The sequence below is a fragment of the Aotus nancymaae genome, unplaced genomic scaffold (assembly GCF_030222135.1).
Source record: "Aotus nancymaae isolate 86718 unplaced genomic scaffold, 86718_ANA_hifiasm-v0.15.2.pri h1tg000029l, whole genome shotgun sequence".
In the NCBI taxonomy this organism is placed as follows: Eukaryota; Metazoa; Chordata; class Mammalia; order Primates; family Aotidae; genus Aotus; species Aotus nancymaae.
In genome coordinates this window covers 28,352,206-28,379,057 of record NW_026988442.1, presented here as the reverse complement: position 1 = coordinate 28,379,057, position 26,852 = coordinate 28,352,206, and the positions used below count along the sequence as shown (strand labels likewise).

At 42.6% G+C, this 26,852-nt stretch overlaps 1 protein-coding gene across 8 annotated transcripts in view; it reads left to right on the top strand.

The window, feature by feature from the left end:
* The window catches only part of STAU1 (staufen double-stranded RNA binding protein 1), a 72,770-nt gene that overhangs the window by 9,455 nt on the left and 36,463 nt on the right, over nt 1-26,852 (top strand). For 4 of the 8 annotated variants that reach the window (XM_021669081.2, XM_021669080.2, XM_021669078.2 and 1 more), the window contains one exon: nt 15,512-15,800. The exons of 3 other annotated variants lie outside the window; for them this stretch is intronic. In XM_021669081.2, coding sequence (XP_021524756.2) covers nt 15,596-15,800 — 205 coding nt within the window. In that variant the 5' untranslated portion in view covers nt 15,512-15,595. Of the gene's footprint in view, nt 1-8,328; nt 8,433-15,511; nt 15,801-26,852 lie in introns of those variants that run through there. One more of the 8 variants, XM_021669083.2, reaches the window with a different exon arrangement.

Here is a 26,852-nt window from a genome sequence, read left to right as displayed (position 1 = left end):
GCCACCTTCCTGGCCAGCATGTCATAGTTTACAAGCATTTCACCTACATTACCAGTTAATCCACCCAAGAATCATATGATTACTGTTTTATTAATCATATCAAATTGTGGTAGGCTGGGTGCGGTGGCTCATGACTGTAATCCCAGCACTTTGGGAGGTTGAGACAGGTGGATTACTTGAGGTCAGGAGTTGGAGACTAGTCTGGCCAACATGGTGAAACCCCGACTCTACTAAAAATACAAAAATCAGCCAGGTGTGATGGTGGGTGATTGTAATCCCAAGGGAGGCTGAGGCAGGAGAATTGCTGGAACCCAGGAGGCAGAGGTTGCAGTGAGTGGAGATCGTGCCACTGCACTCCAGCCTGGGTGACAGAGTGAGACTCTGTTTCAAAAAAAAAAGAGAAAGAAAGAAATTATGATTGTATCCCATTTTTTTTTTCTGTCACCCAGGCTGGAGTGTGGTGGTACGATCATAGCTCACTGCAGCCTCAACCTCATGGGCTCAAGCAATCCTCTCACATCAGCCTCCCGAGTATCTGGGACTGTAGGCACATGCCACCATATCTGGCTAATTTTTAAATTATTGTGGAGATGGGGGTCTCACTGTGTTGCCCAGGCTGGTCTGGAAATCCTGGCCTCAAGTGATCCTTCTGCCTTAGCCTCCCAAAGTGCTGGGATTACAGGCATAACCCGGTTTGTTTTGTTTTGTTTTGTTTTGTTTTTTGGCAGAATCTTTCTCTTTCTCCAGGCTGGAGTGCAGTGGTGCGATCTCGGCTCACTGCAACCTCCACCTCCTGGTTTCAAGTGATTCTCCTGCTTCAGCCTTCTGGATTGCTTCAGGACTATAGGTGTGCGCCACCACTCCCAGCTAAGTTTTGTATTTTTAGTAGAGAGATGGGGTGAAACCATCTCTCTCGTGATCCACCCACCTAGGCCTCCCAAAGTGCTGGGATTATAGGAGTGAGCCACCACGCCCAGCCAGCATAACCCCATTTCATATATTAAAAAGGCGAAGCCTACAGATGTAACTTGCTTTGGGTTATTCAGCTGAGCAGCAGAGTTACAACCCAAACTCAGATCCCCAGTTGAGAGCTTTTTTACATCATACCCAACAGCTGATTTGCCCTTATTCTAAATCAGTGTACAGTCAAAGGGTCTTTTACCTATTTTGTTGTTTGTTGTTTGTTTGATTTTGAGACAGGGTCTCATTCTGTCATCTAGGCTGCAGTGCGGTGGCACAATCACAGTTCATTGCAGCTTCCACCTCCTGGGTTCAGGCATTCCTCCCACCTCAGCCTCCCAAGTAGCTGGGACCAAGGTGCATGTGCCACCACGTCTGGTTACTTTAAAACATTTTTTTGTACAGACAGAGTCTCACAATGTTACTCAGCCTGATCTCAAATTCCTGGGCTTAGTCCTCCCACCTTGGCTTCCCAAAGTGCTGGGATTATATGTGTGAGCCGTCATACCCAGCCACCTTTTACATTTTTATGTGTCTTTTCCAGTTATGAGGTGCTGTATATTATAAATGACTTGTTACTACTAAAGTGCTACTGTGAATTATTTATTTAAAAATTTGTATTGGGTGTAGGAATGTGAATTCCGTGGGGACAGTGACTGTCTATTGTGCATACCTTTCTCCCCAGTGCCTAGAATAATGCCTATAAATAGTAGGTGTTGAATATTTATTTGTTGAATGAATAAAGCAGTGAATTTAATTCATGCTCTTGCATTCTAGTATGCTTTTTCTTCTTCTTTTCTTCTCCAGCTCTGTCACCCAGGCTAGAGTGCAGTGGTGCCGTCTCGGCTTACTGCAACCTCCACCTCCCACGTTCAAGTGATTCTCCCACCTCAGCCTCCCGAGAAGCTGAGATTACAGGCCTGTGCCACCACGTCTGACTAATGTATTTTATTTTTTGAGACAAAGTCTCACTGTTCCCTAGGCTAGAGTGCCGTGGCACAATCTCGGCTCACCGCAATCTCCACCTCCCAGGCTCAAGCAATTCTCATGTCTTAGCCTCCCCAGTAGCTAGGATTACAGGCACCCGCCACCATGCCCAGCTAATTTTTGTATTTTACCATGTTGGCCACACTGGTCTCAAACTCATGACCTCAGGTGATCCACCCGCCTTGGCTTCCCAAAGTGCCTGCTACTTTATATATATATATATATATATATATATATATATTTTTTTTTTTTTTTGAGACGGAGTTTCGCTCTTGTCACCCAGGCTGGAGTGCAATGGCGCGATCTCGGCTCACCGCAACCTCTGCCTCCTGGGTTCAGGCAATTCTCCTGCCTCAGCCTCCTGAGTAGCTGGGATTACAGGCACGCGCCACCATGCCCAGCTAATTTTTTGTATTTTTAGTAGAGACAGGGTTTCACCGTGTTGACCAGGATGGTCTCGATCTCTTGACCTCGTGATCCACCCGCCTCGGCCTCCCAAAGTGCTGGGATTACAGGCGTGAGCCACTGCACCCAGCCTACTTTTTATATTTTTATTTAATTTTTGAGACAGTGTCTCACTTTGTTGTACCTAGAGTGCAGTGGTCCTATCTCAACTCACTGCAACCTCTGCCTCCGAGTTCAAGTGATTCTCCTGCCTGAGACTCCCAAGTAGCTGGGATTACAGGCATGCACCACCACGCCAGGCTAATTTTTGTATTTTTAGTAGAGTCGGGGTTTCACCATGTTGTCCAGACTGGTTTCAAGCTCCTGGCCTCAGGTGATCCATCTGCCTTGGCCTCCCTAAGTTTTGGGATTACAAATGTGAGCCACTGCCCCTAGCCTAATTTTTGTATTTTTAATAGAGATAGGGTTTCACCATGTTGGCCAGGCTAGTCTTGAACTTCTGACCTCAGGTGTTCTACTCGTCTTGGCTTCCCAAAGTGCTAGGGCTACAGACAGGCATGAGCCGCCGTGCCCAGCTTAGTATGCATTCTTTACTGGGGAAAAAAGGGGGTTGGGTTTAACTTACAGTCTTTGTTATCTCTGCCATTGCAGAGGTGATTGTGTACTATATGAACATATTGGTAATAATCATGATGGCTTGGATTATCTTTTGAAATTAGAGGATTTCAGAAAATAGATTTGCATATGGAAATAATGAATTTTTGTTTGTTTTTTGTGATGGAGTCTCACTTTGTCACCTATGCTGGAGTGTAGTGGTACAGTCAGGGCTCACTTCAGCTTCAAATTCTGGTTCCAAGCAGTCCTCCCATCTCAGCCTTCCAAGTAGCTGAGACTACAGGTGCATGTCACCATGCCTGGCTAGTTTTAAAATTTTTTGGGAGAGATGGGGGTCTCTCTCTGTTGCCTAGGCTGGTCTCGAACTCCTGGGCTCGGGCACTTCTGTCTTGGCCTCCCAAAGTGTTGGGATTACAGGCATGAGCCACCACACCTGGCCAAAATGTGAATGTTTGTATGAATCTCAGTTATCACTGTGTTAAAGTATTTGAGATCCAAATGGGTGCAGACTGCTGTATTTCTCATCTCTCTCTCCTCTTTTTGCAAAGTTGATGGTGGTGGTTTTTTAGTATTGTCATTATGTCTGACTCTAACAACTCCTTTTTCCATTTTTATTTTTAACTTTTTGTGTCTGTTTTAATTTTTAAAATTTTATTTTAATAGAGACAGGGTCTCGCCATATTGCCCAGGCCGGTCTCAAACGCCTGAGCTCAAGCGATTCATCTGTCTTGGCCTTCCAAAGTGCTGGAGTTACAGGCATGAGCCATTGCACCTGGCCTTTATTTTTCACTTCTGCTTTGGGTTAGAAAACTGGACACCCTGCTTCTCAGAATAGGGGATTTGAAAACAAAACAAAAAACAAAAACTAGACACCCAAACTTACAGTTGTTTAACATAGATAGCTTGGCTTGAATGAGGCCCCTATTGGTAAAAAGCATGGGCTGTGTTAGAAGGTCTTAGGTATTTGTTTGGGCTGCTCAGAGGCCTTTTTCAGTTCCCATTCATGCCAGTCTTTCAATAGCTGAGGTATTAGAACAACTAGGCTCTAGACTGGAAAGTTGTTTGTATAATATACTATCTACGAAAAGAACCTGAGCTGTTAAAATACCGAAAATAAACCAGAGCTCATGATTTATTTCTGGAATCAATTAGAGAACAACAATTTTTTTTACTGCCTGTTAAGCCATAGTAGCAATGAGAAACTGAAACAATAAAAAACACTTAGTGTTGTAAGAATGTATAAAAGCATTTCAAGGTAAGAAATTCTATTTGTTACTACTGATGACTACCGTTTAAATCGGGGGACCTCTAGATAGACGGAAGAATTTGAGAATTAAACTCAAATTTTGTCACCTAAAGTTCACTTCTAAAAATGATTATGATTTGGACTTATAATGTGTTTTTTTCATATTTTGCAATTTATACCACTGTTTATGTACACAGTGCCTTTTGGTAAAATTTTCCATGAAATTGTATTTGCGTCACCAAATATATGCTAACGACATTTATGAATAAAATATTTAGTTAGTAGGTATAAAGGGAAAGAAAACACAGGTTTGAAAATCAGTCTTATGTGATTGGACAATATGTAATGTACAGTTTCTTTTAAAAAGCATGAGACTGGGTGCAGTGGCTGACGCCTGTAATCCCAGCACTTTGGGAGGCTGAGGTGGGTGGATCACTTGAGGTCAGGTGTTCAAGATCAGCCTGGCCAGCTTGGTGAAATCCCGCCATCTCTACTAAAATAAAAATACAAAAACTAGCCAGGCATGGTGAAGGGCTCTTGTAATCCTAGCTACTCGGGAGTCTGAGGCAGGAGAATTGCTTGAACCCAGGAGGCAGAGGTTGCAGTGAGCCAACATCATGCAGCTGTACTCCAGACTGGGTGACAGGGTGAGACCCCATCTCAAAAAAAAAAAAAAAAAACGCAAAAATTCCTAACAATTACAAGGTGTTCACATTACTCTCATCAGGAAATAATTGGGACTGAAAAAGGAAAGTTCTGCTGTCTCTTATAAATGTGTCTCTGCAAAATATTCTTCACCCGGTTTCCAGGCAATTGTGTCTTTTTTTTTTTTTTTTTGAGACAGAGTCTCGCTCCATCACCAGGTGCCAGGCTGGAGTGCAGTGGCACGAGCTCGACTCACTGCAACCTCCGCTTCCTGGGTTCAAGCAATTCTCCTGCCTCAGCCTCCCAAGTAGCTGGGACTACAGGTGTGCGACACCACGCCCAGCTAGTTTTTGTATTTTTAGTAGAAACGGGGTTTCACCATGTTGGCCAGTATGGTCTCGATCTCTTGACTTCTTGATCTACCTGCCTCGGCTTCCCAAAGTGCTGGGATTACAGGCGTGAGCCACCATGCCCGGCCTCAGTGATACTTGTGAATTCTTTAATGAGTTGTGTGGAGAATGATTTTTACTTCTGGCTGTAATATTAGAGAAGCAAAATTAATTTTATGCAGTTTGAATTTATGCATACTTAATTTAATTAAAAAGTAAGTACAGGAAACGTTATTGGCAAGAATATAAAGCCTATGTTCTTTAAACATAGAGACATGAGAATTGATGACTGAAGCTGTCATTGAACATGACTGGCTCAATAAGCTTGTTGGTCATAGTATCTTTTATAGTTCACTTTCTTTTAAAAACCCTTTGCTTTCTCAGATTGCTTGTGTTAAACTTGGTGTTCAGACTTATAGAATCAATTTAGCATTGTTTTCTGTTGTGAGATAAGGTTATGAATCAAGCTTTGTTTACCACTAGCAGCTTGTGAACATTCAGATAAAAAGGAGTTTTCACCAGGTGAGATGGCTCAAGCCTGTAATTCCAGCACTTTGGGAGGCCGAGGCGGATGGATCACCTGGGGTCAGGAGTTGGAGACCAGCCTGACCAACATGGTGAAACCTCATCTCTACTAAAAAATACAAAAATAGCTGGGCATGGTGATGGGCACCTGTAATCCCAGCTACTCAGGAGGCTGAGGCACGAGAATCATGTGAACCAGGGAGGTGGAGGTTGCAGTGAGCCAAGATCGCATCATTGCACTCCAACCTGGGCAACAGAGCAAGACTCTGTCTCAAACAAACAAACAAAAACAACAACAACAAAAGTTGTTTTATGCAGCCAACAAACCTGAAAAAAAGCTCATCATCACTGGTCATTAGAGAAATGCAAATCAAAACCACATTGAGGTATCACCTCACATCAATTAGAATTGTGATCATTAGAAAATCAGGAGACAGCAGTTGCCGGAGAGGATGTGGAGAAATAGGAATGCTTTTACACTGTTGGTGGGAGTGAAAATTAGTTCAGCTATTGTGGAAGACAATGTGGCGATTCCTCAAAGGTCTAGAAATAGAAATATCATTTGACCGAGCAATCCCATTACTGGGTATATACCCAAAGGATTATAAAGTATTCTTTTATAAAGACACATGCACACGAAAGTTTATTGCGGCACTGTTTACAATAGCAAAGACTTGGAACCAGCCCAAATGCCTATCAGTGATAGACTGGATAAAGAAAATGTGACATATACACCATGGAATATTATGCAGCCATAAAAAAGGTTGAGTTCATGTCCTTTGCAGGGACATGGATGAAACTGGAAACCATCATTCTCAGCAAACTGACACAACAGAAAACCAAACACGGCATGTTCTCACTCATAAGTGGGTGTAGAACAATGAGAACACAGGGACACAGGGAGGGGAACATCACACAATCACACATCGGGACCTGGGGGATGGCGTCTAGGGGAGGAATAGCAGGGGGTGGGGGGTTGGGGCGGGATAGCATTAGGAGAAATATGTAATGTAGATGATAGGGCGATGGATGCAACAAACCACCACCATGGCACATGTATACCTATGTAACAGACCTGCACGATCTACACATGTACTCCAAAACTTAAAGTATAATAAAATATGTATATATATAACAACAAAAAAAAGTTTTCTTTTTCTTTTTTTTTTTTTGAGACAGTCTTACTCTGTCACCAGTGCTGGAGTGCAGTGGCGTGATCTTGGCTCACTGCAACCTCTGCCTCATGGGTTGAAGTGATTCTCCTGCCTCAGCCTCTCGAGTAGCTAGGATTACAGGTGCCCACCACTACACCTAGCTAATTTTTTGTATGTTTAGTAGAAACGGGGTTTTACCATGTTGGCCAGCCTGGTCTTGAACTCCTGACCTCGTGATCCGCCCGCCTCGGCCTCCCAAAGTGCTGAGATTATAGACATGAGCCACCGTGCCCAGCCCAAAAAAGGAGTTTTCTACGAGTGTTCAAGATTTTCTGGTCTTTTGTTAGGGGAATGCAAAATACACTATGTGGGTTAACACTGCTTGTGTTTTTAACACTTTCCCTCTAAAAGCTGAAAGCACATTGCCATACCATATCACTGAGGTAGTAATTAGCAGACAAGTTAACCTACTTTCTTTGAGAATGAGGAAATGGAAGCATAAGGAAATTACTGAAGTTGTACAAAGCTCAGTAAATGGATTTAAATTCATCATACTGGATTTGTGTAATGCTTTTCTTTTTAAAGAATTATATTGCTGGGCACTGTGGCTCACACCTGTAACCCCAGAACTTTGGGAGGCCGAGGCTGGTGGATCACGAGGTCATGAGTTTGAGACCCGCGTGACCAACATGGTGAAACCCTGTCTCTTCTAAACATACAAAAAATTAGCTGGGTGTAGTGGCGGGCACATGTAATCCCAGCTACTCGAGAGGCTGAGGCAGGAGAATTGCTTGAACATGGGAGGCAGAGGTTGCAGTGAGCCGAGATTGCGCCATTGCACTCCAGCCTGGGCAACAAGAGCGAAACTCCGCCTCAAAAAAAAAAAAAAAAAGAATTGTATTAGGCCTGAGGATTCCTTTAGTGTTTTGACTCTCTGATTGCTACAACTGAGCAACTGAGGCTTTGTCAAATATCCTATTATAAAGTGTTTTGGGTAAACTGAGGCACAGGGAAATGGATTGCCAAGAGTTGGGAGTGGAATTGAAAGTCACAACTCAAGTTTGATCTGATTTAATGTTGTTGGTTGCTACTTAACAGCAAGGCTGATTTCTCAGAAACTGAGTCTTGGCACTGGTCTGTCAGATTATAAACAGGTATTCATTTTTGTTGGGTTAAAACAGTTTTTTTTTTGAGATGGAGTCTTGCTCTGTCAACAGGCTGGAGCACAGTGGCAGTCTTGGCTCACTGCAACCTCTGCCTCCCGGGTTCAAGCGATTCTTCCGCCACGGCCTCCCAAGTAGCTGGGACTACAGGCACATGCCAAATGCCCAGCTAATTTTTGTATTTCTTTTTTTTTTTTTAGTAGAGACGGGATTTCACCATGTTGGCCAGGATGGTCTCAATCTATTGACTTCGTGATCCACCTGCCTCAGCCTCCCAAAGTGTTGGGATTGCAGGCGTGAGCCACCGTGCCCAGCATTCGTTAAAACAGTTTTCTATGTTTGTGTAAGTTTAGATTAAAAACTGTTTACAAATATATGTGCTTGAATTTTGTCATTTTTGAGAATGTCTCTTAGAGAAGGAGACACGGAAGCTTGATAAAGTTTTAAAATTAGAAAAGATAATAAGGTTTATAGTTTTTTTAGGCTATCTCTATAGCCTAAAATTGTTTTTCACTTTATCATGATATGATGAGTTTTCTAGGATAAAAATTAATAATGAAAATGTCTTTTAGGAAATATTTCTTTAAGTAGACCATCTGACTTCCCAACTGTTATATTTGTGTGAGAAGTCCTCTATTGCCCATGGCATTGGGCCAAGTGTGAGACAGGGACTACATTCAGTCTCACTTGTATTGCAAGTGCAGAAATCTTGAATGGCCTGGGTTGTTTCCAGGCATTATTTTTGGCTAATTTTATTGTCTTGCAAGTGAGTGTGCCTCCTCAGGGCTAATTCTCCTGTGTCTCTGTCTTGAGCATCAGGTACATAGTGGCTTCTTTTCTTTCCCTTCCTTCCCTTCCTTCCCTTCTTTCTCTTCCTTCTCTTCCTCCCTTCCTTTCTCTTCCTTTCTTCCTCCCTTCCTTTCTTCTCCCTTCCTCCCTCCCTCTCCCTTCCTTTCCCTTCCCTTCTTCTCTTCCTCCTTCCCTTCTTCCTTCCCTCCCTCCCTTCCGCCTTCCATGGAGTTTTATTCTTGTTGCCCAGGGTGCAGTGCAATGCTGCAATCTTGGCTTACCGCTACCTCCACCTCCCAGGTTAAAGTGATTCTCCTGCCTCAGCCTCCCGAGTAGCTGGGATTACAGGCATGTGCTACCAGGCCCAGCTAATTTTGTATTTTTAGTAGAGAGGGGGTTTCTCCATTTTGATAAGGCTGGTCTTGAACTCCTGACCTCAGGTGATCTGCCTGCCTCTGCCTCCGCCTCCCAAAGTGCTGGGATTACAGGTGTGAGCCACCGCATCTGGGCTTCCCCCCGCTGTTGTTTTTTTTTTTTTTTTTTGGCAGTTTGGTGATATTTCTTTTAAAAAACCTTTTATTATTGGGTGATTTAGTATATATAGGCCTGCTGCTGAACATTATTTGCTTGACATTGACCTTAAAGCAGTTGTTTTCGAAATGATTGTATAGGATGGTAGTGATTAACATGCTTCTATACTAGTGTCTGCCCTGCCTACACGTATTTGGATAATATTTGGAGTCAATGAATTACTGTTTTGGGAGACTGGGAGGGGGAAGTAATGGTGGAGACTGAGTTTACTTTCAGAAGACATAGAACCACATTGCAACTAAAAGATACGTCAGAAAAGAATCTTAGAAATAACTGGTAAAAGGAATGATATGGGTATTTTAGGTGTATTTCAAGGCTATTGAAAAGGACTTTATGTTGTAGAAAAAGTGGTTTATTCCTTAAGGTTTTTCAATTGACCAAGTTTTTCTGGGAGTAGAGCCTCTCAAAAAACTAAAGAGAACCTAGTAATGTATTTACACATGATTGCTTAAAGATGTCACCTTGTGTCTTTGAGGAAGAGTTTAACACATAGATCTTTCCAGCATTTAAGAATGTGCAATCTGCCATTTATAGTTTCACATGTAATAGATGGTTAATAAATTTTTGTTGAATATTGAGTGAATATATTTTAGAATTGTTAATTGCTTTATCACAGCGAGGCACTGGAGTGCTCCTTTGTATCTGTATATCTGTGTTACATCAGATTTACCGAAAGACTCGCAAGGGGAGATGTTTAGTGAAATGTTTGTGATTATCTGAAAAGGAGGCTTCTCCAAAATTGGATGACTTCTTTCTTTTCATTTCTTTGTTTCTTCTTTTTTTCTTTCTTTTTTCCAGACACATCTTGTTTGGAAATACCACTTACTATGAAGGAGAATGATATGTTGATTAACACAAAAGTATAGTTACTACGTTATAAGTTGTATTAATCCAGTTTAAAAATTGACTATTGCCGGGCGCGGTGGCTCACGCCTGTAATCCCAGCACTTTGGGAGGCTGAGGCGGGTGGATCACGAGGTCAAGAGATCGAGACCATCCTGGTCAACATGGTGAAACCCCGTCTCTACTAAAAATACAAAAAAATTAGCTGGGTATGATGGCACGTGCCTGTAATCCCAGCTACTCAGGAGGCTGAGGCAGGAGAATTGCCTGAACCCAGGAGGCAGAGGTTGCGGTGAGCCGAGATCGCGCCATTGCACTCCAGCCTGGGTAACGAGCGAAACTCCGTCTCAAAGAAAAGAAAAAAATGACTATTAAAAATGTTCTTCGGCTGGGTGCAGTGGCTAACACCTTTAATCCACCACTTTTGGAGGCTGAGGTGGGCGGATCACTTGAGGCCAAGAGTTCAAGACCAGCCTGACCAACTTGGTGAAACCCTACCTCTACTAAAAATACAAAAAAAATTAGCCAGGCGTGTGGTGCATGTCTGTAGTCCCCAGTACTCGGGAGGTTAACACAGGAGAATCACTTAAACCTGGGAGGCAGAGGTTATGGTGAGCCAGAATTGCGCCACTGCACTCCAGCCTGGGTGACAGAGTGAAACTCTGTCTCAAATAAATAAATAAATAATGTTTTTCCATAATTGCTTGAGTTTTTCATAGGGCAAAGATTTAACAATCTGTAAGTTGAAAGTGGATAAGACTGAGCATGTATTAGCAATAGCACAAGATAATTAAAAAAAAACTAAGTACGATTACAGATCAGTCTGTAAACCATTTCTAGAAGGATCTGCCTTCTTGTATATTAGACAGATCACTCGGACTGCGTATTCAGTATGGTCTAGTCTTGGTAGGTTCACTGCTGAGTGCCGAATATACATTTTGTGACCACTTTTTAGTACATTATGTATAATTAAAAAAACAACTTTCGTAGATCTCATGTGTTCAGATTCTCCTTCCCCATACCCCATAAAAAGTATTTGACACTTGTAAAATGGTAGCTGCCAGCCAAGGCAAGATTCTATTTTTATGATAAGATTTTTGTGTTACCAAGCCAATCTTAATACCCGGGAAGACTTGGAATTAAGGAATCTTTTAAAAGCAACATCTGTAACTCCATCATTTGGCACCTTTTATTATTATGGTGCTTATGTATGCTACGTAAACTTAGGACTTGAGAATGAGATGAGTATGTTTTCCTGACCTGGTTGGTGTCTAAAGCCCTTCAAATAGAGAAAGAACCAGAAGATGAAAGGCCCTCATCTGTGTGGGAGGCAGAGAGGCAGGGAAATGGCAGTACGACACAATTCACAGTAAGAGGTGTTTCCAGCACCAGTGAGATCTGAAGAATCTTTCAAACTTTTCGACCTAATTTTACTATGTACAAAATAATGTTTGTCACTAAGAAGACTCTAACAAAGGATTTGCTCTCTCGGGTCCTTAATTTTACCTGGTGGAAAACGATTCTTAAATACAGAACTTAGTCTTCAGGACAGTACTATTGAGCAACAGGTTCAGAATTTGCACAGAAATCATATTTCCAATTTCCACAGTGCCTTGAAGGCTGCTATGAACTATATCAGTATCAGTAGCGAAAAACTTGATTTATTCTTTGAGTTATGTAGGCAAATGATAGGTTTTCCCCCATTCCATAACTGTGATGTCTGTCCTGGCTTCTCCTTCGGAGAGGAGCATCTGTTTGGGTGCTGAAATATTAGGATCAGGCTGGGCACAGTGGCTCACACCTGTAATCCCAGCACTTTGGGAGGCCAAGGCGGGAGGATCACTTGAAATCAGCTGTTCGAGACCAGCCTGGCCAACATGGTGAAACGCCGTCTCTACTAAAAATACAAAAATTAGCATGCACGCCTGTAATGCCAACTGCTTGGGAGGCTGAGGCAGGAAAATTGCTTGAACCCAGGAGGCGGAGGTTACAGTGAGCAGAGAAGGTGCCACTGCACTCCAGCCTCAGCAACAGAGTGAGACTTTGTCTCGAAAATAAAAATAAAAATAAAATATTGGCATCTATTTTTTTAGAGCCTTTGAGATAGAAAGGGGATTTTCTTTTCCCTGTCTAAGAATATAAGCTACTTGTTACATTAGTAAGATTGTATTTTGTGGGTTAGTATATGTGTGCTTGAGACAGAATCCTTGGCCCCTCTACTAGATATCAGTAGGTCTTCCATTCTGCACACTGGTTGTGACCACCAAAAAAATGTCTCTAGGCATTGGCAGATGTCTCCTGGGGGAACAAAATTGCCCCTTCTTGAGAATTACTGCCTTAGATGCTCTGTTCAGGCTTAAATACGACACATAAAAGTGTTAAATTAGCAGGTGACTAATAATTTATGAGTATTGTTTGTTGAATTTTTGTATTTATCATGTTGGAAATTTAAATTTCCCTAGTCTTATTTGGAGAGTTTAACTTTTGTTTTGTTTTGTTTTGAACTGCGTTTCAACCATCTGTTAGACATAACTCCTTCAGGTAAATTTAAGGGTAACATGTTTGAGGCAGTCTTAATTTAAAAAGCCTGTTCCTTTTCTCACCTTCTAGAAAACTTAAATATATATGACTGACTTCAGCCAAGTGCAATGTCTCATGCCTGTAATCCCAGCACTTTGGGAGGCCGAAGTGGGCAGGTCTTTTGAGGTCAGGAGTTTGAGACCAGCCTGGCCAACGTGGCGAAACCCTGTCTCTGCTAAAAATACAAAAATTAGCTGGGCATGGTGGTGCGTGCCTATAATCCCAGCTACTTGGGAGGCTGAGGCAGGAGAATCACTTGAACCCAGGAGGCAGAGGTTGTAGTGAGCTGAGCTTACACCACTGCACTTCAACCTGGGTGACAGATCAAGACACTGTCTCAAGAAAAAAAAATTTATGACTGACTTGAAATGCTGGCAGTCAGCCTGCTTTAGACAGCATTAACCAAAAATCCCTTGGTCCACACCCTTTCTAAATTTAGGCATTCATTCAGAGTCTCAAAACTCTACGAGCCACTCGGGACAGAGTTGGGTTGCTCTTTCTGGGATGGGAGTAGATTCTGGAGCGGATACTTTACTCCTGGCTTGTTTTTTGACCTTGAGACCTGGGGTTGGTGTTGTGAAGTTGTACATACATACATACACTACAAGTAATTTTTTTGTTGTAAAAAGTGCTCTCAAGACAGAGTTTACAAAAAGCAGGAAATGGAGAAGGGGAGTGAGTGAGTAAATGAAGAGAAGGGAAGGGAGGAGGAAAAAAACCTTTCTGTTTTAGCAGCTGAATGGGAAAAAGAACCCCAATGAAATAAGGTCATAGCTGACTTCTGAATGGTTCTGGACTTGTTTCTTGACTTTGGCGACTTGTCTTCTAAGACCATTATCTAGATCTTCAATGGAATTCCTCTGTTACTTTGTTCTGGTTCCAAAAGTAAAAAGGAAGAACTGCACTCTTGGGGAATTTTGTTGAATAAGGTAATAATACTTAATGCCTCTGCCATCCAGAGTCACATTTCGGCTGAGTTTCTTTGGAGTTTTGCAGTCCTTTTTGCTCTCAGAATGTGCCAGGACTGCTCAAGTAGCTTAAGTGCTGTGGTCATTCATCTTTTTCTTGAGGACCAGCTTTAAAAATCATTTTGATACTTAAAAAAATTTAAAGTATAAAACTGTTTCTTTATAATAGAACTTTTAATTAGTTGGTTTGCTGGTTTCTGCATTGGTTGGCTATTTCCTGAGAGACTTGTCATTTCTGTTCTTCGTTGCCACTGGTTATTATTTAAAAAAAGAAAAATTTTTTTAAGCCAGTCAAATTTAGCAGTGGAGGGTTGTATACCAACTTTAGTGACACTAATGTTGAGCCACTGGTTATTTTTAAGTACTTTGACTCTTTGAAAACATTTTCAGCTTTTTTTTTTTCTTTTGAGATGGAATTTCGCTCTTGTTACCCAGGCTGGAGTGCAATGGCGCGATCTCGGCTCACAGCAACCTCCGCCTCCTGGGTTCAGGCAATTCTCCTGCCTCAGCCTCCTGAGTAGCTGGGATTACAGGCACGCGCCACCATGCTCAGCTAATTTTTTGTATTTTTAGTAGAGACAGGGTTTCACCATGTTGACCAGGATGGTCTCAATCTCTTGACCTCGTGATCCACCCGCCTCGGCCTCCCAAAGTGCTGGGATTACAGGCGTGAGCCACCGTGCCCGGCCATTTTCAGCTTTTTAAGGATGGCCATGAAAATGAGCACAACTGTCCTTATTTTTGACTCATGAAGAAATTTAATGTATTTAGAAGTAACGCCTTCATTATTCTCTTAATTTACAAGATGAAGTAAACAAGTTCCAGTGCTCCTCACCTCACCACCACACCAGTAAAATTGCCAGTCGAAAATCCATTCCTGTCTTCTTCTCCACTTTTGCTTTTAGTAGTGTAAATACTCTAGTATGGTCTTTGTTACTCACATCACTTCTCAGGATCTGTGAGCCTGGGTGGGGGTGCCATCATTTTCTTGTTTGGGGTCTGTATTTAAATGAGACCTCAAACAAACCTTTTAGGAAAACAATACATCTGTCATTAGCAAAGGGAAAAAGAAACAGCAGAAGTATCCTGCCTTCCTTCAGTCAACTTAAAGCCCTAAGGTTGTCAATCTGAGCCTTGGTTCTTAAGAGGAAGCAGTGTTCACATTTACCTGTTCCTGGTATTATAAACCTAGTTTGCTTTCAATTTCTCATAATTTTGAGAACAGAAAGAAACTTTTACCATACCCCAAATACTATAGAAACCTCTCCATACTTGTAAATTTGCATTTTTCAAGGTAAGCTATAGTTTGCAATTCTTTTTTTTTTTTCTTTTTAGTCCACATAGACCATTCTTCAGGAAGTTTGCAGTTCTTAACATTCACCAATAAATATTATTATACCCTACTGATTCACTTTGTATAATGAATGTGCAGAGCACATGGATATTGTAAATCATTTAAAAAACACTGGGAAAGTCACAAGGCCAAGAAACTTACTGTATACTAAGGAGAAACATTTTGAGTAAATCAACATAGCTACATGCTAAATGGGGCTATTTTCCAGAGTAGGCAACACCATTTTGACTGACTATTGGCAATTACATATCTCCTCTATAATTTACCTTTTTATTTTCTTTCCCTTACAACTTTTAGGTAGAACTTTAGACTTCATAGCACTGAATTAACCTGCACTGAAAGCTGTTTACCTGCATTTATTCACTTTTGTTGAAAGTGACCATGTCTCAAGTTCAAGTGCAAGTTCAGAACCCATCTGCTGCTCTCTCAGGGAGCCAAATACTGAACAAGAACCAGTCTCTTCTCTCACAGCCTTTGATGAGTATTCCTTCTACTACTAGCTCTCTGCCCTCTGAAAATGCAGGTAGACCCATTCAAAACTCTGCTTTACCCTCTGCATCTATTACATCCACCAGTGCAGCTGCAGGTAAGCGTGTGAATCCAAGTGTCTTCTATTTCAAATGTTTTCTTACCCTGTTTTCTGATCTGATAAGTAAGTTGCAGATTTAGGGAGCTCTCACATTTACCTTTAGAAAGCAAAAGAAAGGCAAAAGAAGGTATCACCACCCACACTTCTTTATCCCAGTTATAGAACACTGGTTGTGTAGGGGGTTGACAGAGGCCTCAGTTGACAGACCATTGTAGGTTGTGAGAACGAGAATTGGAAGCTGAAAACTACTCAAAATGTAAAGCCTCATCTGTTAGAGTGGTGGCTGGCAGAAAGAATTGAGCAATAAATACCACCTTGGATATTCATCATTGTATGGAATAATTCTGCATTTAAAATTATTTTCCAGAACAAGTTAGGCACAATGGTTCATGCCTGTAATCCCAGCACTTTGGGAAGCTGAGGCAGGTGGATCACTTGAGGTTAGGAGTTTGAGAACAGCCTTGCCAACATGGTGAAACTCCACTTCTACAAAAAAAAAAAAAAATTAGCTGGGCTTGGTGCTGCATGCCCATAATCCCAGCTACTCAGGAGGCTGAGGCAGGAGAATTGCTTGAACCCGAGAGGTGTAGGTTGCAGTGAGCTGAGATCATGCCAGTGCACTCCAGCCTGGGCAACAGAGGGAGACTCCATCTCAAAAAAATAAAAATAAAACAGTTTCCCACAACTGACAAAGAGCTCTTGTATCTGCATAAGCCTCCTTTTTGAATGTCTAAGATTTTATCCCAAGCCAGGGGGAAGCCAGATTTACTAGATTTACTAGAAAGCAAACGACTACATTGAGATTTACTTGTTTCTATTTTGAACAAGTAAGTTTAAGTCTGGGAGGTTCCAGAAGTAGTTTAGAAATCATAATGAGAGCCAATTAGAAATGAAATAAAGAAGCAGAGATTTTTTTCTCTTCTCCTCTCTTGTTTCCTTTTCTCTAGTGCATTTCACAGGGTCTCCACTCTGTTGCCCAGGCTGGAGTACAGTAGTGTGATTATGGTTCACTGTAGCATCAATCTCCTGGGCTCAAGTGGATCTTCGTGCCTCAGCCTCCTGAGTAGCTGGGATTACAGGTGTGAGCTACAATGCCCAGATTTATTTTCTTGTTAAAATTCTCTACATCATGGCCAGGCATGGTGGCTCACATCTGTAATCACAGTACTTTGGGAGGCTGAGGAGGGAGATTGCTTGAGCTCAGGAGTTGGAGACCAACTTGGGCAACGTGGCATCTATACAAAAAAATACAAAAATTGGCTGAGCATGGTGGTGCATGTCTGTGGTCCCAGCTACTCCAGAAGTTGAGGCAAGAGGGTCATTTGAGCCTAGGAAATCGAGTCTGCTGTGAGCTGTAATTACGTCACTGTACTTCAGCCTGGGAGACAGAGTGAGACTCTGTCTCAAAAATAAAGAAACAAAAAAACTTGGCTGGACAAGGTGGCTCACACTTGTAATTTCAGTGTTTTGGAGAGCCTGTTTATTTATTTATTGAGGCAGAGTCTCACTTTGTTGTCTAGGCTGGAGTGCAATGGTGTGATCTCAGCTCACTGCACCCTCTGCCTCTTGGGTTCAAGGGATTCTCCTGCCTCAGCCTCCTAAGTAGCTGGAATTATAGGTGCCTGCAACTATATATACTTGGCTGTTTTGTATTTTTAGTAGAGACAGGGTTTCGCCATCCACCCTGGTCTTCCAACTCCTGGCCTCAAGTGATCAGCTTGCCTTGGCCTCCCAAATTGCTGGAATTACAGGTGTGAGTTACTGTGCCTGGCTGGGAGGCTAATTTAAAAATTAGCTGGGCTTGATGTTGTGCACCTGCAGTCTCAGCTACTTGGGAAGCTGAGGCAGGAGGATTGATTTGAGTCCAGGAGTTCAAGGCTGCAATAAACTGTGATCCGTGCTACCTTACTCCAGCCTGGGCATCAGACTGAGACTGACTCAAAGCTTAGAAGCATTCAAATCTGATTATTAGGAAAATGAAAATGAACTAAAGGTACTCTGCCAGACGCGGTGGTTCACACCTGTAATCCCAGCACTTTGGGAGGCCAAGGTGGGCAGATCACCTGAGGTCAGGAGTGTGAGACTAGCCTCGCAATATGGTGAAATCCTGTGTCTACTAAAAATACAAAAATAGGCCGGGTACAGTAGGTCATGCATGTAATCCCAGCACTTTAGGAGGCCAAGGTGGGTGGATCGCCTGAGGTCGGGAGTTTGAGACCAGCCTGACCAACGTGGAGAAACTTTGTCTCTACTAAAAATACAAAATTAGCTGAGTGTGGTGGCACATACCTATAATCCCAGCTACTCAGGAGGCTGAGACTGGAGAATCACTTGAACCCAGGAGGCAGAGGCTGCAGTGAGCTGAGATCATGTCACTGCACTCCAGCTTGGGCTACAGAGCAAGAGTCTGTCTCAAAAAAAAATAAAAGATTTAAAACACTTGAGAAAAATACCTACAAATATTATAGATAAGAAACTAGGCTGGGTGCAGTGGCTTACGCCTGTAATCCCTGCACTTTAGGAGGCTAGGGCAGGTGGAACATGAGTTCAGGAGTTCAAGATGAGCCTGGACAAAATGGTGAAACCCCGTCTCTACTAAAATAAAAAAAAATTAGCTGGATGTCATGGTGGGCACCTGTTAATCCCAGCTACTACGGAGGTTGAGGCAGATAATTGCTTGAACCCGGGAGGCGGAGGTTGCAATGAGGTAAGATTGTGCCACTGCACTCCAGCCTGGGTGCCAGAGTGAGACTCCGTCAAAAAAACAAAACAAAACAAAACACCAAAAACCCAATATTGTTATGAATAGGAGACAGGGTCTGATTAAAAAAGAAAGCGGAGGTGGGGGGATGCACCTGCCGTGTCCATGGAGAGAGGCTGAGGTGGCTGAGCTTCGGCCTGAGGCACCAGGGTGCCGGGATGACAAAGATGTCGGCTTCCTTAGTCCAGGCAACTGTCCGGGCTGTGAGCAAGAGGAAGCTACAGCCCACCCGGGCTGCTCTCACCCTGACACCTTCAGCAGTAAACAAGATAAAACAACTTCTTAAAGATAAGCCTGAGCATGTAGATGTAAAAGTCGGTGTCTGAACCAGGGACTGTAATGGCCTTTCTTATACACTAGAATATTCAAAGACAAAAGGAGATTCTGTTGAAGAAGTTATTCAAGATGGAGTCAGTATTCATCGAAAAGAAAGCACAGCTAACACTTCTAGAAACAGAAATGGACTATGTTTAGACAAATTATCCAGCGAGTTTGTGTTCAGTAACCCAAACAGCAAAGGAACTTGTGGCTGTGGAGGGAGCTTTAATATTTGAAATCTGAGGACTCTGGCCATAGGCTCTAGGAAAGCTCATGGAAGCCTTGGGGCTCACTGCAGAAATCATGTGACTGTCACATGCTTAATGTATGGCTGTCTTGTGAGGGAAATAAAGTGATGGATTTTGAAAATGAAAACAAAAAAGCAGGGAGGGTAATAAATTTAAGCAATATTCTGCTTCCTAACACCCTCCCCGCAACATGGCAGGACCAGTGAAATAAATGGATTGTCAGTGTGAGTATTTCTATACCATAGTCACCTTATAACAAAATCTTTTCATCCCCTTCCTTATGCCTGTTTCCTTTCAATTTCCTCCTTTGTCTTCTCATTTCCTTTACTTTGTAAATCTGTTCTTAGAGTGTTTGCTTCTCCCACTCAGCTGCATGGCATCTTCCATGCTACCTCCACAATTCCTTGGACTGGTTCACCAGATAGCATTCTTGATTTGTCATAGCCCTGTAGAGATGCTGTTTTCCCCATATTTGCCGTGTAAGGCTCTCTTAAAAGACACAGACTGTTTGAGTCCTCTGGGATTTATTGCTTTTTCTTCTAATGAGTTCTGGTGTCCAAATCCTATTGACTTTGTAAACTCCTGCCCACAAAGGTCATTTTATTTTACTTATATAATTGTTAGTAATAGATAAGGTCTGAGGATGGCAGCCTTTGGAGAGAAGACTAGAGGATGCCCCAGGAATGAGAGTTTCACTGTATGGAAAATGACAACTGTTGTTTGAGAGATAGTAATGGCATGTTGAGTTTAGTGAAATAGTGGGCAGGGTACAGCTGGTAGCTGTTTTGGTAACCAGTGTCTCTCTGTTCAGAAGACCTTGTATTTCCTCAGTTGGTTTTAATAGCAGTGCTTTATCTGATTTCAAATCTTGCTTGCCTACCATGGGTTAGTTATTACCCTGACTTCTCTCTTTTGAAGACACACTCACTTCTAGGTTACCTGGCTTCTGCTGGTTCAGAAAAGACCCCAGTTGCGTCTTCTCTGGGAGTGTACTCCTGGAATGATTTGCAGTTTTGTATGACCGCTGCCTACATTTGTGGACCTTCTGTTTTGTTTTTCCTCTATTTTCATATCCCTAGGAGAGTAGTAGTCTTATATACTGCTAGTTGACTTCAGTGCTCTTACATTATTTTTCACTTCCTTCTAATGTGGCAAACACCATGGAGAAAAATCACAGTTGGTGTCTTGTGAATGAGTTAGTTTCAGCAAGGTCCAGCTTGAGTATAAGCTTTTGTGTGAGCAAGGTCCAGCTCACTGTAAGGTAAATATTGTCCATATTGCTTGTGTATTTATAAGCCACCTGAAATGTTTTTTGTATTTTTTATACTCTTGAAACTGGTGCTGTGATTTAAAATACGTATTTTCAAACTGATGAGGTTGTCTTAAACAAAAACTATACTTAGACAAGATTATAGATTTTTTTTTTTTTTTTTGAGACGGAGTCTTGCTCCGTCACTCAGGCTGGAGAGCAGTGATGCTGTCTCAGCTCACTGCAACCTCTGCCTCATGGATTCAAGTGATTCTTCTGCCTCAGCCTCCTGAGTAGGTGCATGCCACCATGCCTGACTAATTTTTTGTATTTTTAGTAGAGACTGGGTTTCACCATGTTAGCCAGGATGGTCTATACCTCCTGACCCTGTGATTTGCCCGCCTCAGCCTCCCAAAGTGCTGGGATTACAGATGTGAGCCACTGGCCGATTACAAATTTTTGAATTTGCTTCTTTTTTCATTTTTGCCAATAGGTCAAAGAAATATGCTTCTTTTTTGGAATAATTGGCTTTTTACTGTATTTTTTATTTTATTTTATTTATTTTATTTTTGAGATGGAGTCTCGCCGTGTAGCCCAGGCTGGAGTACAGTGGTGTGATCTCGGCTCACTGCAACCTCTGCCTCTGCCCAGGTCCCAGCTCAAGCAATTCTCCTACCTCAGCCTCCCAGGGAGCTGGGATTACAGGCACGAGTCACCATACCCAGCTAAGTTTTGTAATTTTTTTTTTTTTTTTTTTTTGAGACGGAGTCTCGCTCTTGTTACCCAGGCTGGAGTGCAATGGCGCGATCTCGGCTCACCGCAACCTCCGCCTCCTGGGTTCAGGCAATTCTCCTGCCTCAGCCTCCTGAGTAGCTGGGATTACAGGCACGCGCCACCGTGCCCAGCTAATTTTTTTGTATTAGTAGAGACAGGGTTTCACAATGTTGACCAGGATGGTCTCGATCTCTCGACCTCGTGATCCACCCGCCTCGGCCTCCCAAAGTGCTGGGATTACAGGCTTGAGCCACCGCGCCCGGCCTTTGTAATTTTTAGTAGAGACGGGGTTTCACCATGTTGGCCAGTCTGTCTTGAAATCCTAACCTCGTGATCCACCCACCTTGGCCTCCCAAAGTGCTGGGATTACAGGCGTGAGCCACCGCACCTGGCCTACTTTATTTTTTTTTAGTCTTTATCTGCCACCCAGGTTGGAGTGCAGTGGTGCCATCATGTCTCACTGCAACCTCTACCTCTCAGGCTCAAGTAATCCTCCCACTTTGGCCTCCTGGCTGGGACCACAGGTGCATGCCACCACACCCAGCTAATTGTTTTTTATTCTTTGTAGAGACGAAGTCTTGCTGTGTTGCCCAGGCTTGTCTCGAGTTGCTGGGCTCAAGCAATCCACTCACCTTGGCCTCCCAAAATGCTGGGATTACAGGTGTGAGCCACCCTGTCTGGCCATATTTTGCTTTTAAAACTCCAAATAGTGTTTGGCTATTTGGGATTCTGAACAGAGACAATTCTCAAGCACCTGTGATTGATTCCTGTAAGTTTTCCAGCTCTGGACCGCCTCCTGTCTGCAGCTTACTTCTGACTCCTCTCCTGCTTGTTACACACAGACCTTAGGGCAGGGAGAAGATGTGATGGGAAATCAGTTTTTTCACTTGTTAGCAATCCAAAGGTTTGAAGATGCAAAGTAGAAATTAGTCTCAAAGTGAGTATTTTGTATTGTCTCTGGTTTCAGTTATCCTTGTCATTCCCCTATCAGAGAATGAAAGTCTGACTTTAATTTTAAATTTTGCTAATCATTATTTAAGAATTCAGTCTTTTGAATATGTGGAAAAAAGAGAATTCAGTCTTTGAAACTTGTTTGGTATCTGTAATAACAGCACATTTTGGAACTTAATTCTTGCATATCTGTAGTTAAGTTATCTTTTTTCCCCAACCATCTAGGACATAGAGATATGGGGTTGTCTTTTGCAGCTGTAGTGTAAGATGATACAGTATGAGAGATAAGGAATTGAGCCCTCTGTTTCTGATTCTAACCTTGCAGCAAAGATAATATAATTAAAGGTGAGCAATTTATCTCATTATACCTCATTTTCCTTCACATGTAAACCTCAAGCCTTGAATAAATCAAATGTTTCTTTTCATTTGACTGAAAGTAACATCAGGCACAATCATGAATAGTCACCGTAGCACAACACAGTTGAGTTGCCTTTCAAGTCAGATAGATCTGGGTTTGAATCTCAGCTTGTTACTAGCTGTGTGATCTTGGGCAAGTTGCTACTTTTTTTTCAGTTTCCTCATCTGTAAAATGGGGATAATAATACCCACCTAATAGGTTTATTATGAGAATTTAATGAGAGCATATATGTTAACATGTGGAGCACAATGCCTGGCACCTAGTAAATGCTTGAGAAATGGTAGCTGTTATTATTAAGCAATTAAGCATTTAGGAAAAATATTTCCCACTCACACAAAACTAGCTTAAAAATGTTGTTATAAAGCATAATTCTATTTGAAATGTGTCTTTATATTTAGAAGGCAATTAGGGGCCAGGAGCAGTGGCTTTTGCCTGTATTCACATCACTTTGGTAGGCTGAGGCCGGCAGATCACTTGAGGTCAGAAGTTGAATACCAGCTTGGCTAACATGGTGAAACCCCGTATGTACCAAAAAATACAAAAATTAGCTGGACATGGTGGTGCATACCTGTAGTCCCAGCTACTCAGGAGACTGAGGCAGGAGAATGACCTGAACCTGGGAGGCAGGGGTTGTAATGAGCTGAGATGGCACCCTGCATTCCAGCCTCAGCAACAGAGTGAGACCTTGTATCAAAAAATGAATTAATTAAAATTAAAAGAGGCAATTAGTCATTTTAAAATAATTGTTGTAGTTTCCCTACAGGATTTTTTTGCAGACCTTAACTTTGGGATTCCCTTTATTAATTTTTTTTTTTTTTTGTATTTTGGCTCATGTACTTTCTCACTTGAACTTTTAGTAATTTAGTTGGTTTGGCTGTGTGTTCATTTGTAACCTCATATTTTCTTTTTACCCACAAGCTGTTCAAAGAGGAGAAGTTGTTCTCTCTCTCAAATACTTAGGTATTTGAAAAATCAGAGATATGGTGTACTTTTAATTCTATCAAAACCAAGATTCTAAACTTGCTACCAGCAGAATGCAGCAGAGTGACAAGTAGCGCCTGGTGGAGAAAGTCCTAGAAAAAGGCAAGATTGTTCATGAGAATAACTTGGTGTTTTTTTGCTTTGTTTTGTTTTCTTTTTTTTTAAGCATTTTCCCCTTCAACATTTATCCATGAGGCAATCACCAAGATGACCCATTGATTATACTGTGTTGCAGGCTTTTACCATTTACCTGCCAGGGTTTTGAGGTCATGTTGTTGTTTGTACTTAAATGAGTAGCCTGGTGAACTGTAGAACATATACAGGAGATCCTTGATGTCCTGATGTGTCAAGTGTCAAGGGGGGTAAAAAGGATTCTTTATTTTTATTTATTTATTTTTTTTGAGACGGAGTTTCACTCTTGCTACCCAGGCTAGAGTGCAATGGCGCAATCTCGGCTCACTGCAACCTCCGCCTCCTGGGTTCAGGCAATTCTCCTGCCTCAGCCTCCTGAGTAGCTGGGATTACAGGCATGCGCCACCATGCCCAGCTAATTTTTTGTATTTTTAGTAGAGACGGGGTTTCACCATGTTGACCAGGATGGTCTCGATCTCTTGACCTCGTGATCCACCCACCTCGGGCTCCCAAAGTTCTGGGATTACAGGCATGAGCCACTGAGCCTGGATTTTTTTTTTTTTTTTAAGATGGGGTTTCACCATGATGGCCAGGCTGGTCTTGGACTCCTGACCTCAGGTAATCCACCCACCTCGGCCTCCCAAAGTGCTGGGATTACAGGTGTGAGCCACCGCGCCCAGCCTCTTTTTTTTGAGATGGAGTCTTCCTCTGTGGCCCAGGCTGGAGTGCAGTGGTATGATCTCAGGTCACTACAACCTCCGCCTCCTGGGTTTAAGTGGTTCTCCTACTCAGCCTCCTGAGTAGCTGGGACAGGCGTGTACCACCATGCCCGGCCAATTTTTGTAGTTTTATTAGAGATGGGATTTTACTGTATTGGTCAGGCTGGTCTTGAACTCCTGACTTCAGGTGATTCACCTGCCTCTGCCTCCCAAAGTGCTGGGATTACAGGCATGAGCCACTTCGCCCAGCTTTTTTTTTTTTTTCTTTTGAGATGGAGTCTCCCTCTGTTGCCCAGGCTCCCTGCAACCTCTGCCTCCTGGGTTCAAGTGATTCTCCCGCCTCAGCTACATAAATAGCTAGAATTACAGGCATGTGCCACCATGCCTGGCTAATGTTTATATTTTTAGTAGAGACAGGGTTTCACCCTGTAGGCCAGGCTGGTCTCAAACTCCTGACCTCAAGTGATCTGTCTGCCTCAGCCTCCCAAAGTGCTAGGATTACAGAATGAGCCACCACACCTGGCCAATACAGGATTCTTTTGCTTTTTTTTTTGTTTGTTCCTTTTTTTTTCTTTCTTTTTCTTTTAGAGACGGGGTCTCGCTATGTTGCTCAGGGTGGATTGCAGTGGCTGTTCACAGGCGCAGTCCCACTACTGATCAGCACAGAAGTTTTGACCTGCTCTTTTCTAACCTGGGCCGTTTCACCCCTTCTTAGGCAACCTGGTGGTCCCCCACTCCTGGGAGGTCACCACATTGATGCCGCACTTAGTGAGGACACCAGATCAGCATAGCACACTATAGCCCAGAACTCCTGGGCTCAAGCGATCCTCCCACCCCAGCCTCCCAAGTAGCTGGGACTACAGGCACCGTGCCACCGTGCCTAGCCAATACAGGGTTCTTTATGTTTTTTTTCTTTAGTGGAAGCTGTGCGCTGAGGGAATCCTAAAATTAAGACCTACAAGAAAAATCAGCTATGAAGTCAAGTTGCCCTACCCCTTAGGCATCAAATTTAAATGACCTAGACATACTAAAATCTAGGTTTCCCTTGTAAATAATGTGTAAGTGAGATAAAGTGATACTCCGTGATAAAATCAGAAAAGTAAAAAGTTTGAATTGTTTTTTTGTTTTGATTTTTTTTTTTTGAGACAGAGTCTCAAAAATCTCTCAATCATCCAGGCTGGATTGCAGTGGTGTGTTCTCGGCTCACTGCAACTTCCACTTCCCGAGTTTATGCCTCAGCCTCCCGAGTAGCTGGGATTACAGATGTGTGCTAGCACACCTGGCTAACTTTTGTATTTCTAGTAGAGACAGGATCTCATCATGGTGGTCAGGCTGGTCTTGATCCTGACCTCAGGTGATCCGCCCACCTCAGCCTCCCAAAGTGCTGGGTTTACAGGCATGAGCCACCACACCTGACCGCTTCAATTGATTTGTTAAATTCTGAAGTAGTGAGTCTCAGAAATTCTGAAGTAGTGAGTCTCAGATCTTTGGGGTGCATCAGAATTACTTTGGAAACTTATTAAAATGCACATGCCTTAAATCCTGTCACTTTAGAAGGCTGAGACGAGAGGATCACTGGAGCCCAGGAGTTTAAGACCAGCCTAAGCAACATAGGAGGACCCTGCCTCTGCAAAAATTAAAAAATTAGCCAAGTATGGTGGCATGTGCCCATATTCCCAGCTACTCAGGAAGCTGAGGCAGGAGCATTGTTTCAACCCAGGAGGCTGCAAGGAGCTGTGATTGTGCCACTGCACTCCGACCTGGACAGCAGAGCAAGACCCCATCTCAAAAATTGAAAAAAAGGGTGGTTATGTTTTCATACAAGAGCCCACAAACACATTACAGCATCAAAACAAATATTGTCTTAATTTGTGTGAAGTACTGCTATGTGTTTAAATCAAGTTTGCAAAATCTCTTTTATGAGAAGTAATTGGAAGAGTATTTCAAGGCTGGACGTGGTGAGTCATGCCTGTAATCCTAGTCTTCGGCAGGCTGAGGCAGGTGGATCATTTGAGGTCAGTTCAAGACCAGCCTGGCCAATGTTCACCACATTGGCCCCATCTATACTGAAAATACAAAAATTAGCCAGGCATGGTGACAGGTGCCTGTAATCCCAGCTACTCAGTTGGCTGAGGCAGGAGATTTCTTGAACCCAGGAGGTGGAGATTGCATTGAGCTGAGATTGCGCCACTACAGTCCAACCTGGGGACAGAGTGAGACTGTATCTCAAAAAAAAAGAATTTCAGTGTATACACACACAACCTTTTTTTTTGTTTATGAAAATGACAAAAAAGGATAAGAAGGGGATGACAGGATAAATCGTCAAGATAAGACCAGGCCTCTTGAACATGTTTCATGAACATTAAAAGTATTACGGTTCAAGAGACATATTACCGTCTATGTCAGGTTTCGTGAATTGAGAGCTCACACTCTTCATTTCTAGGAATTTATGGTACAGCTGACACTTGGAGATCAGCACTGGGGAGCTGAGTGAACTA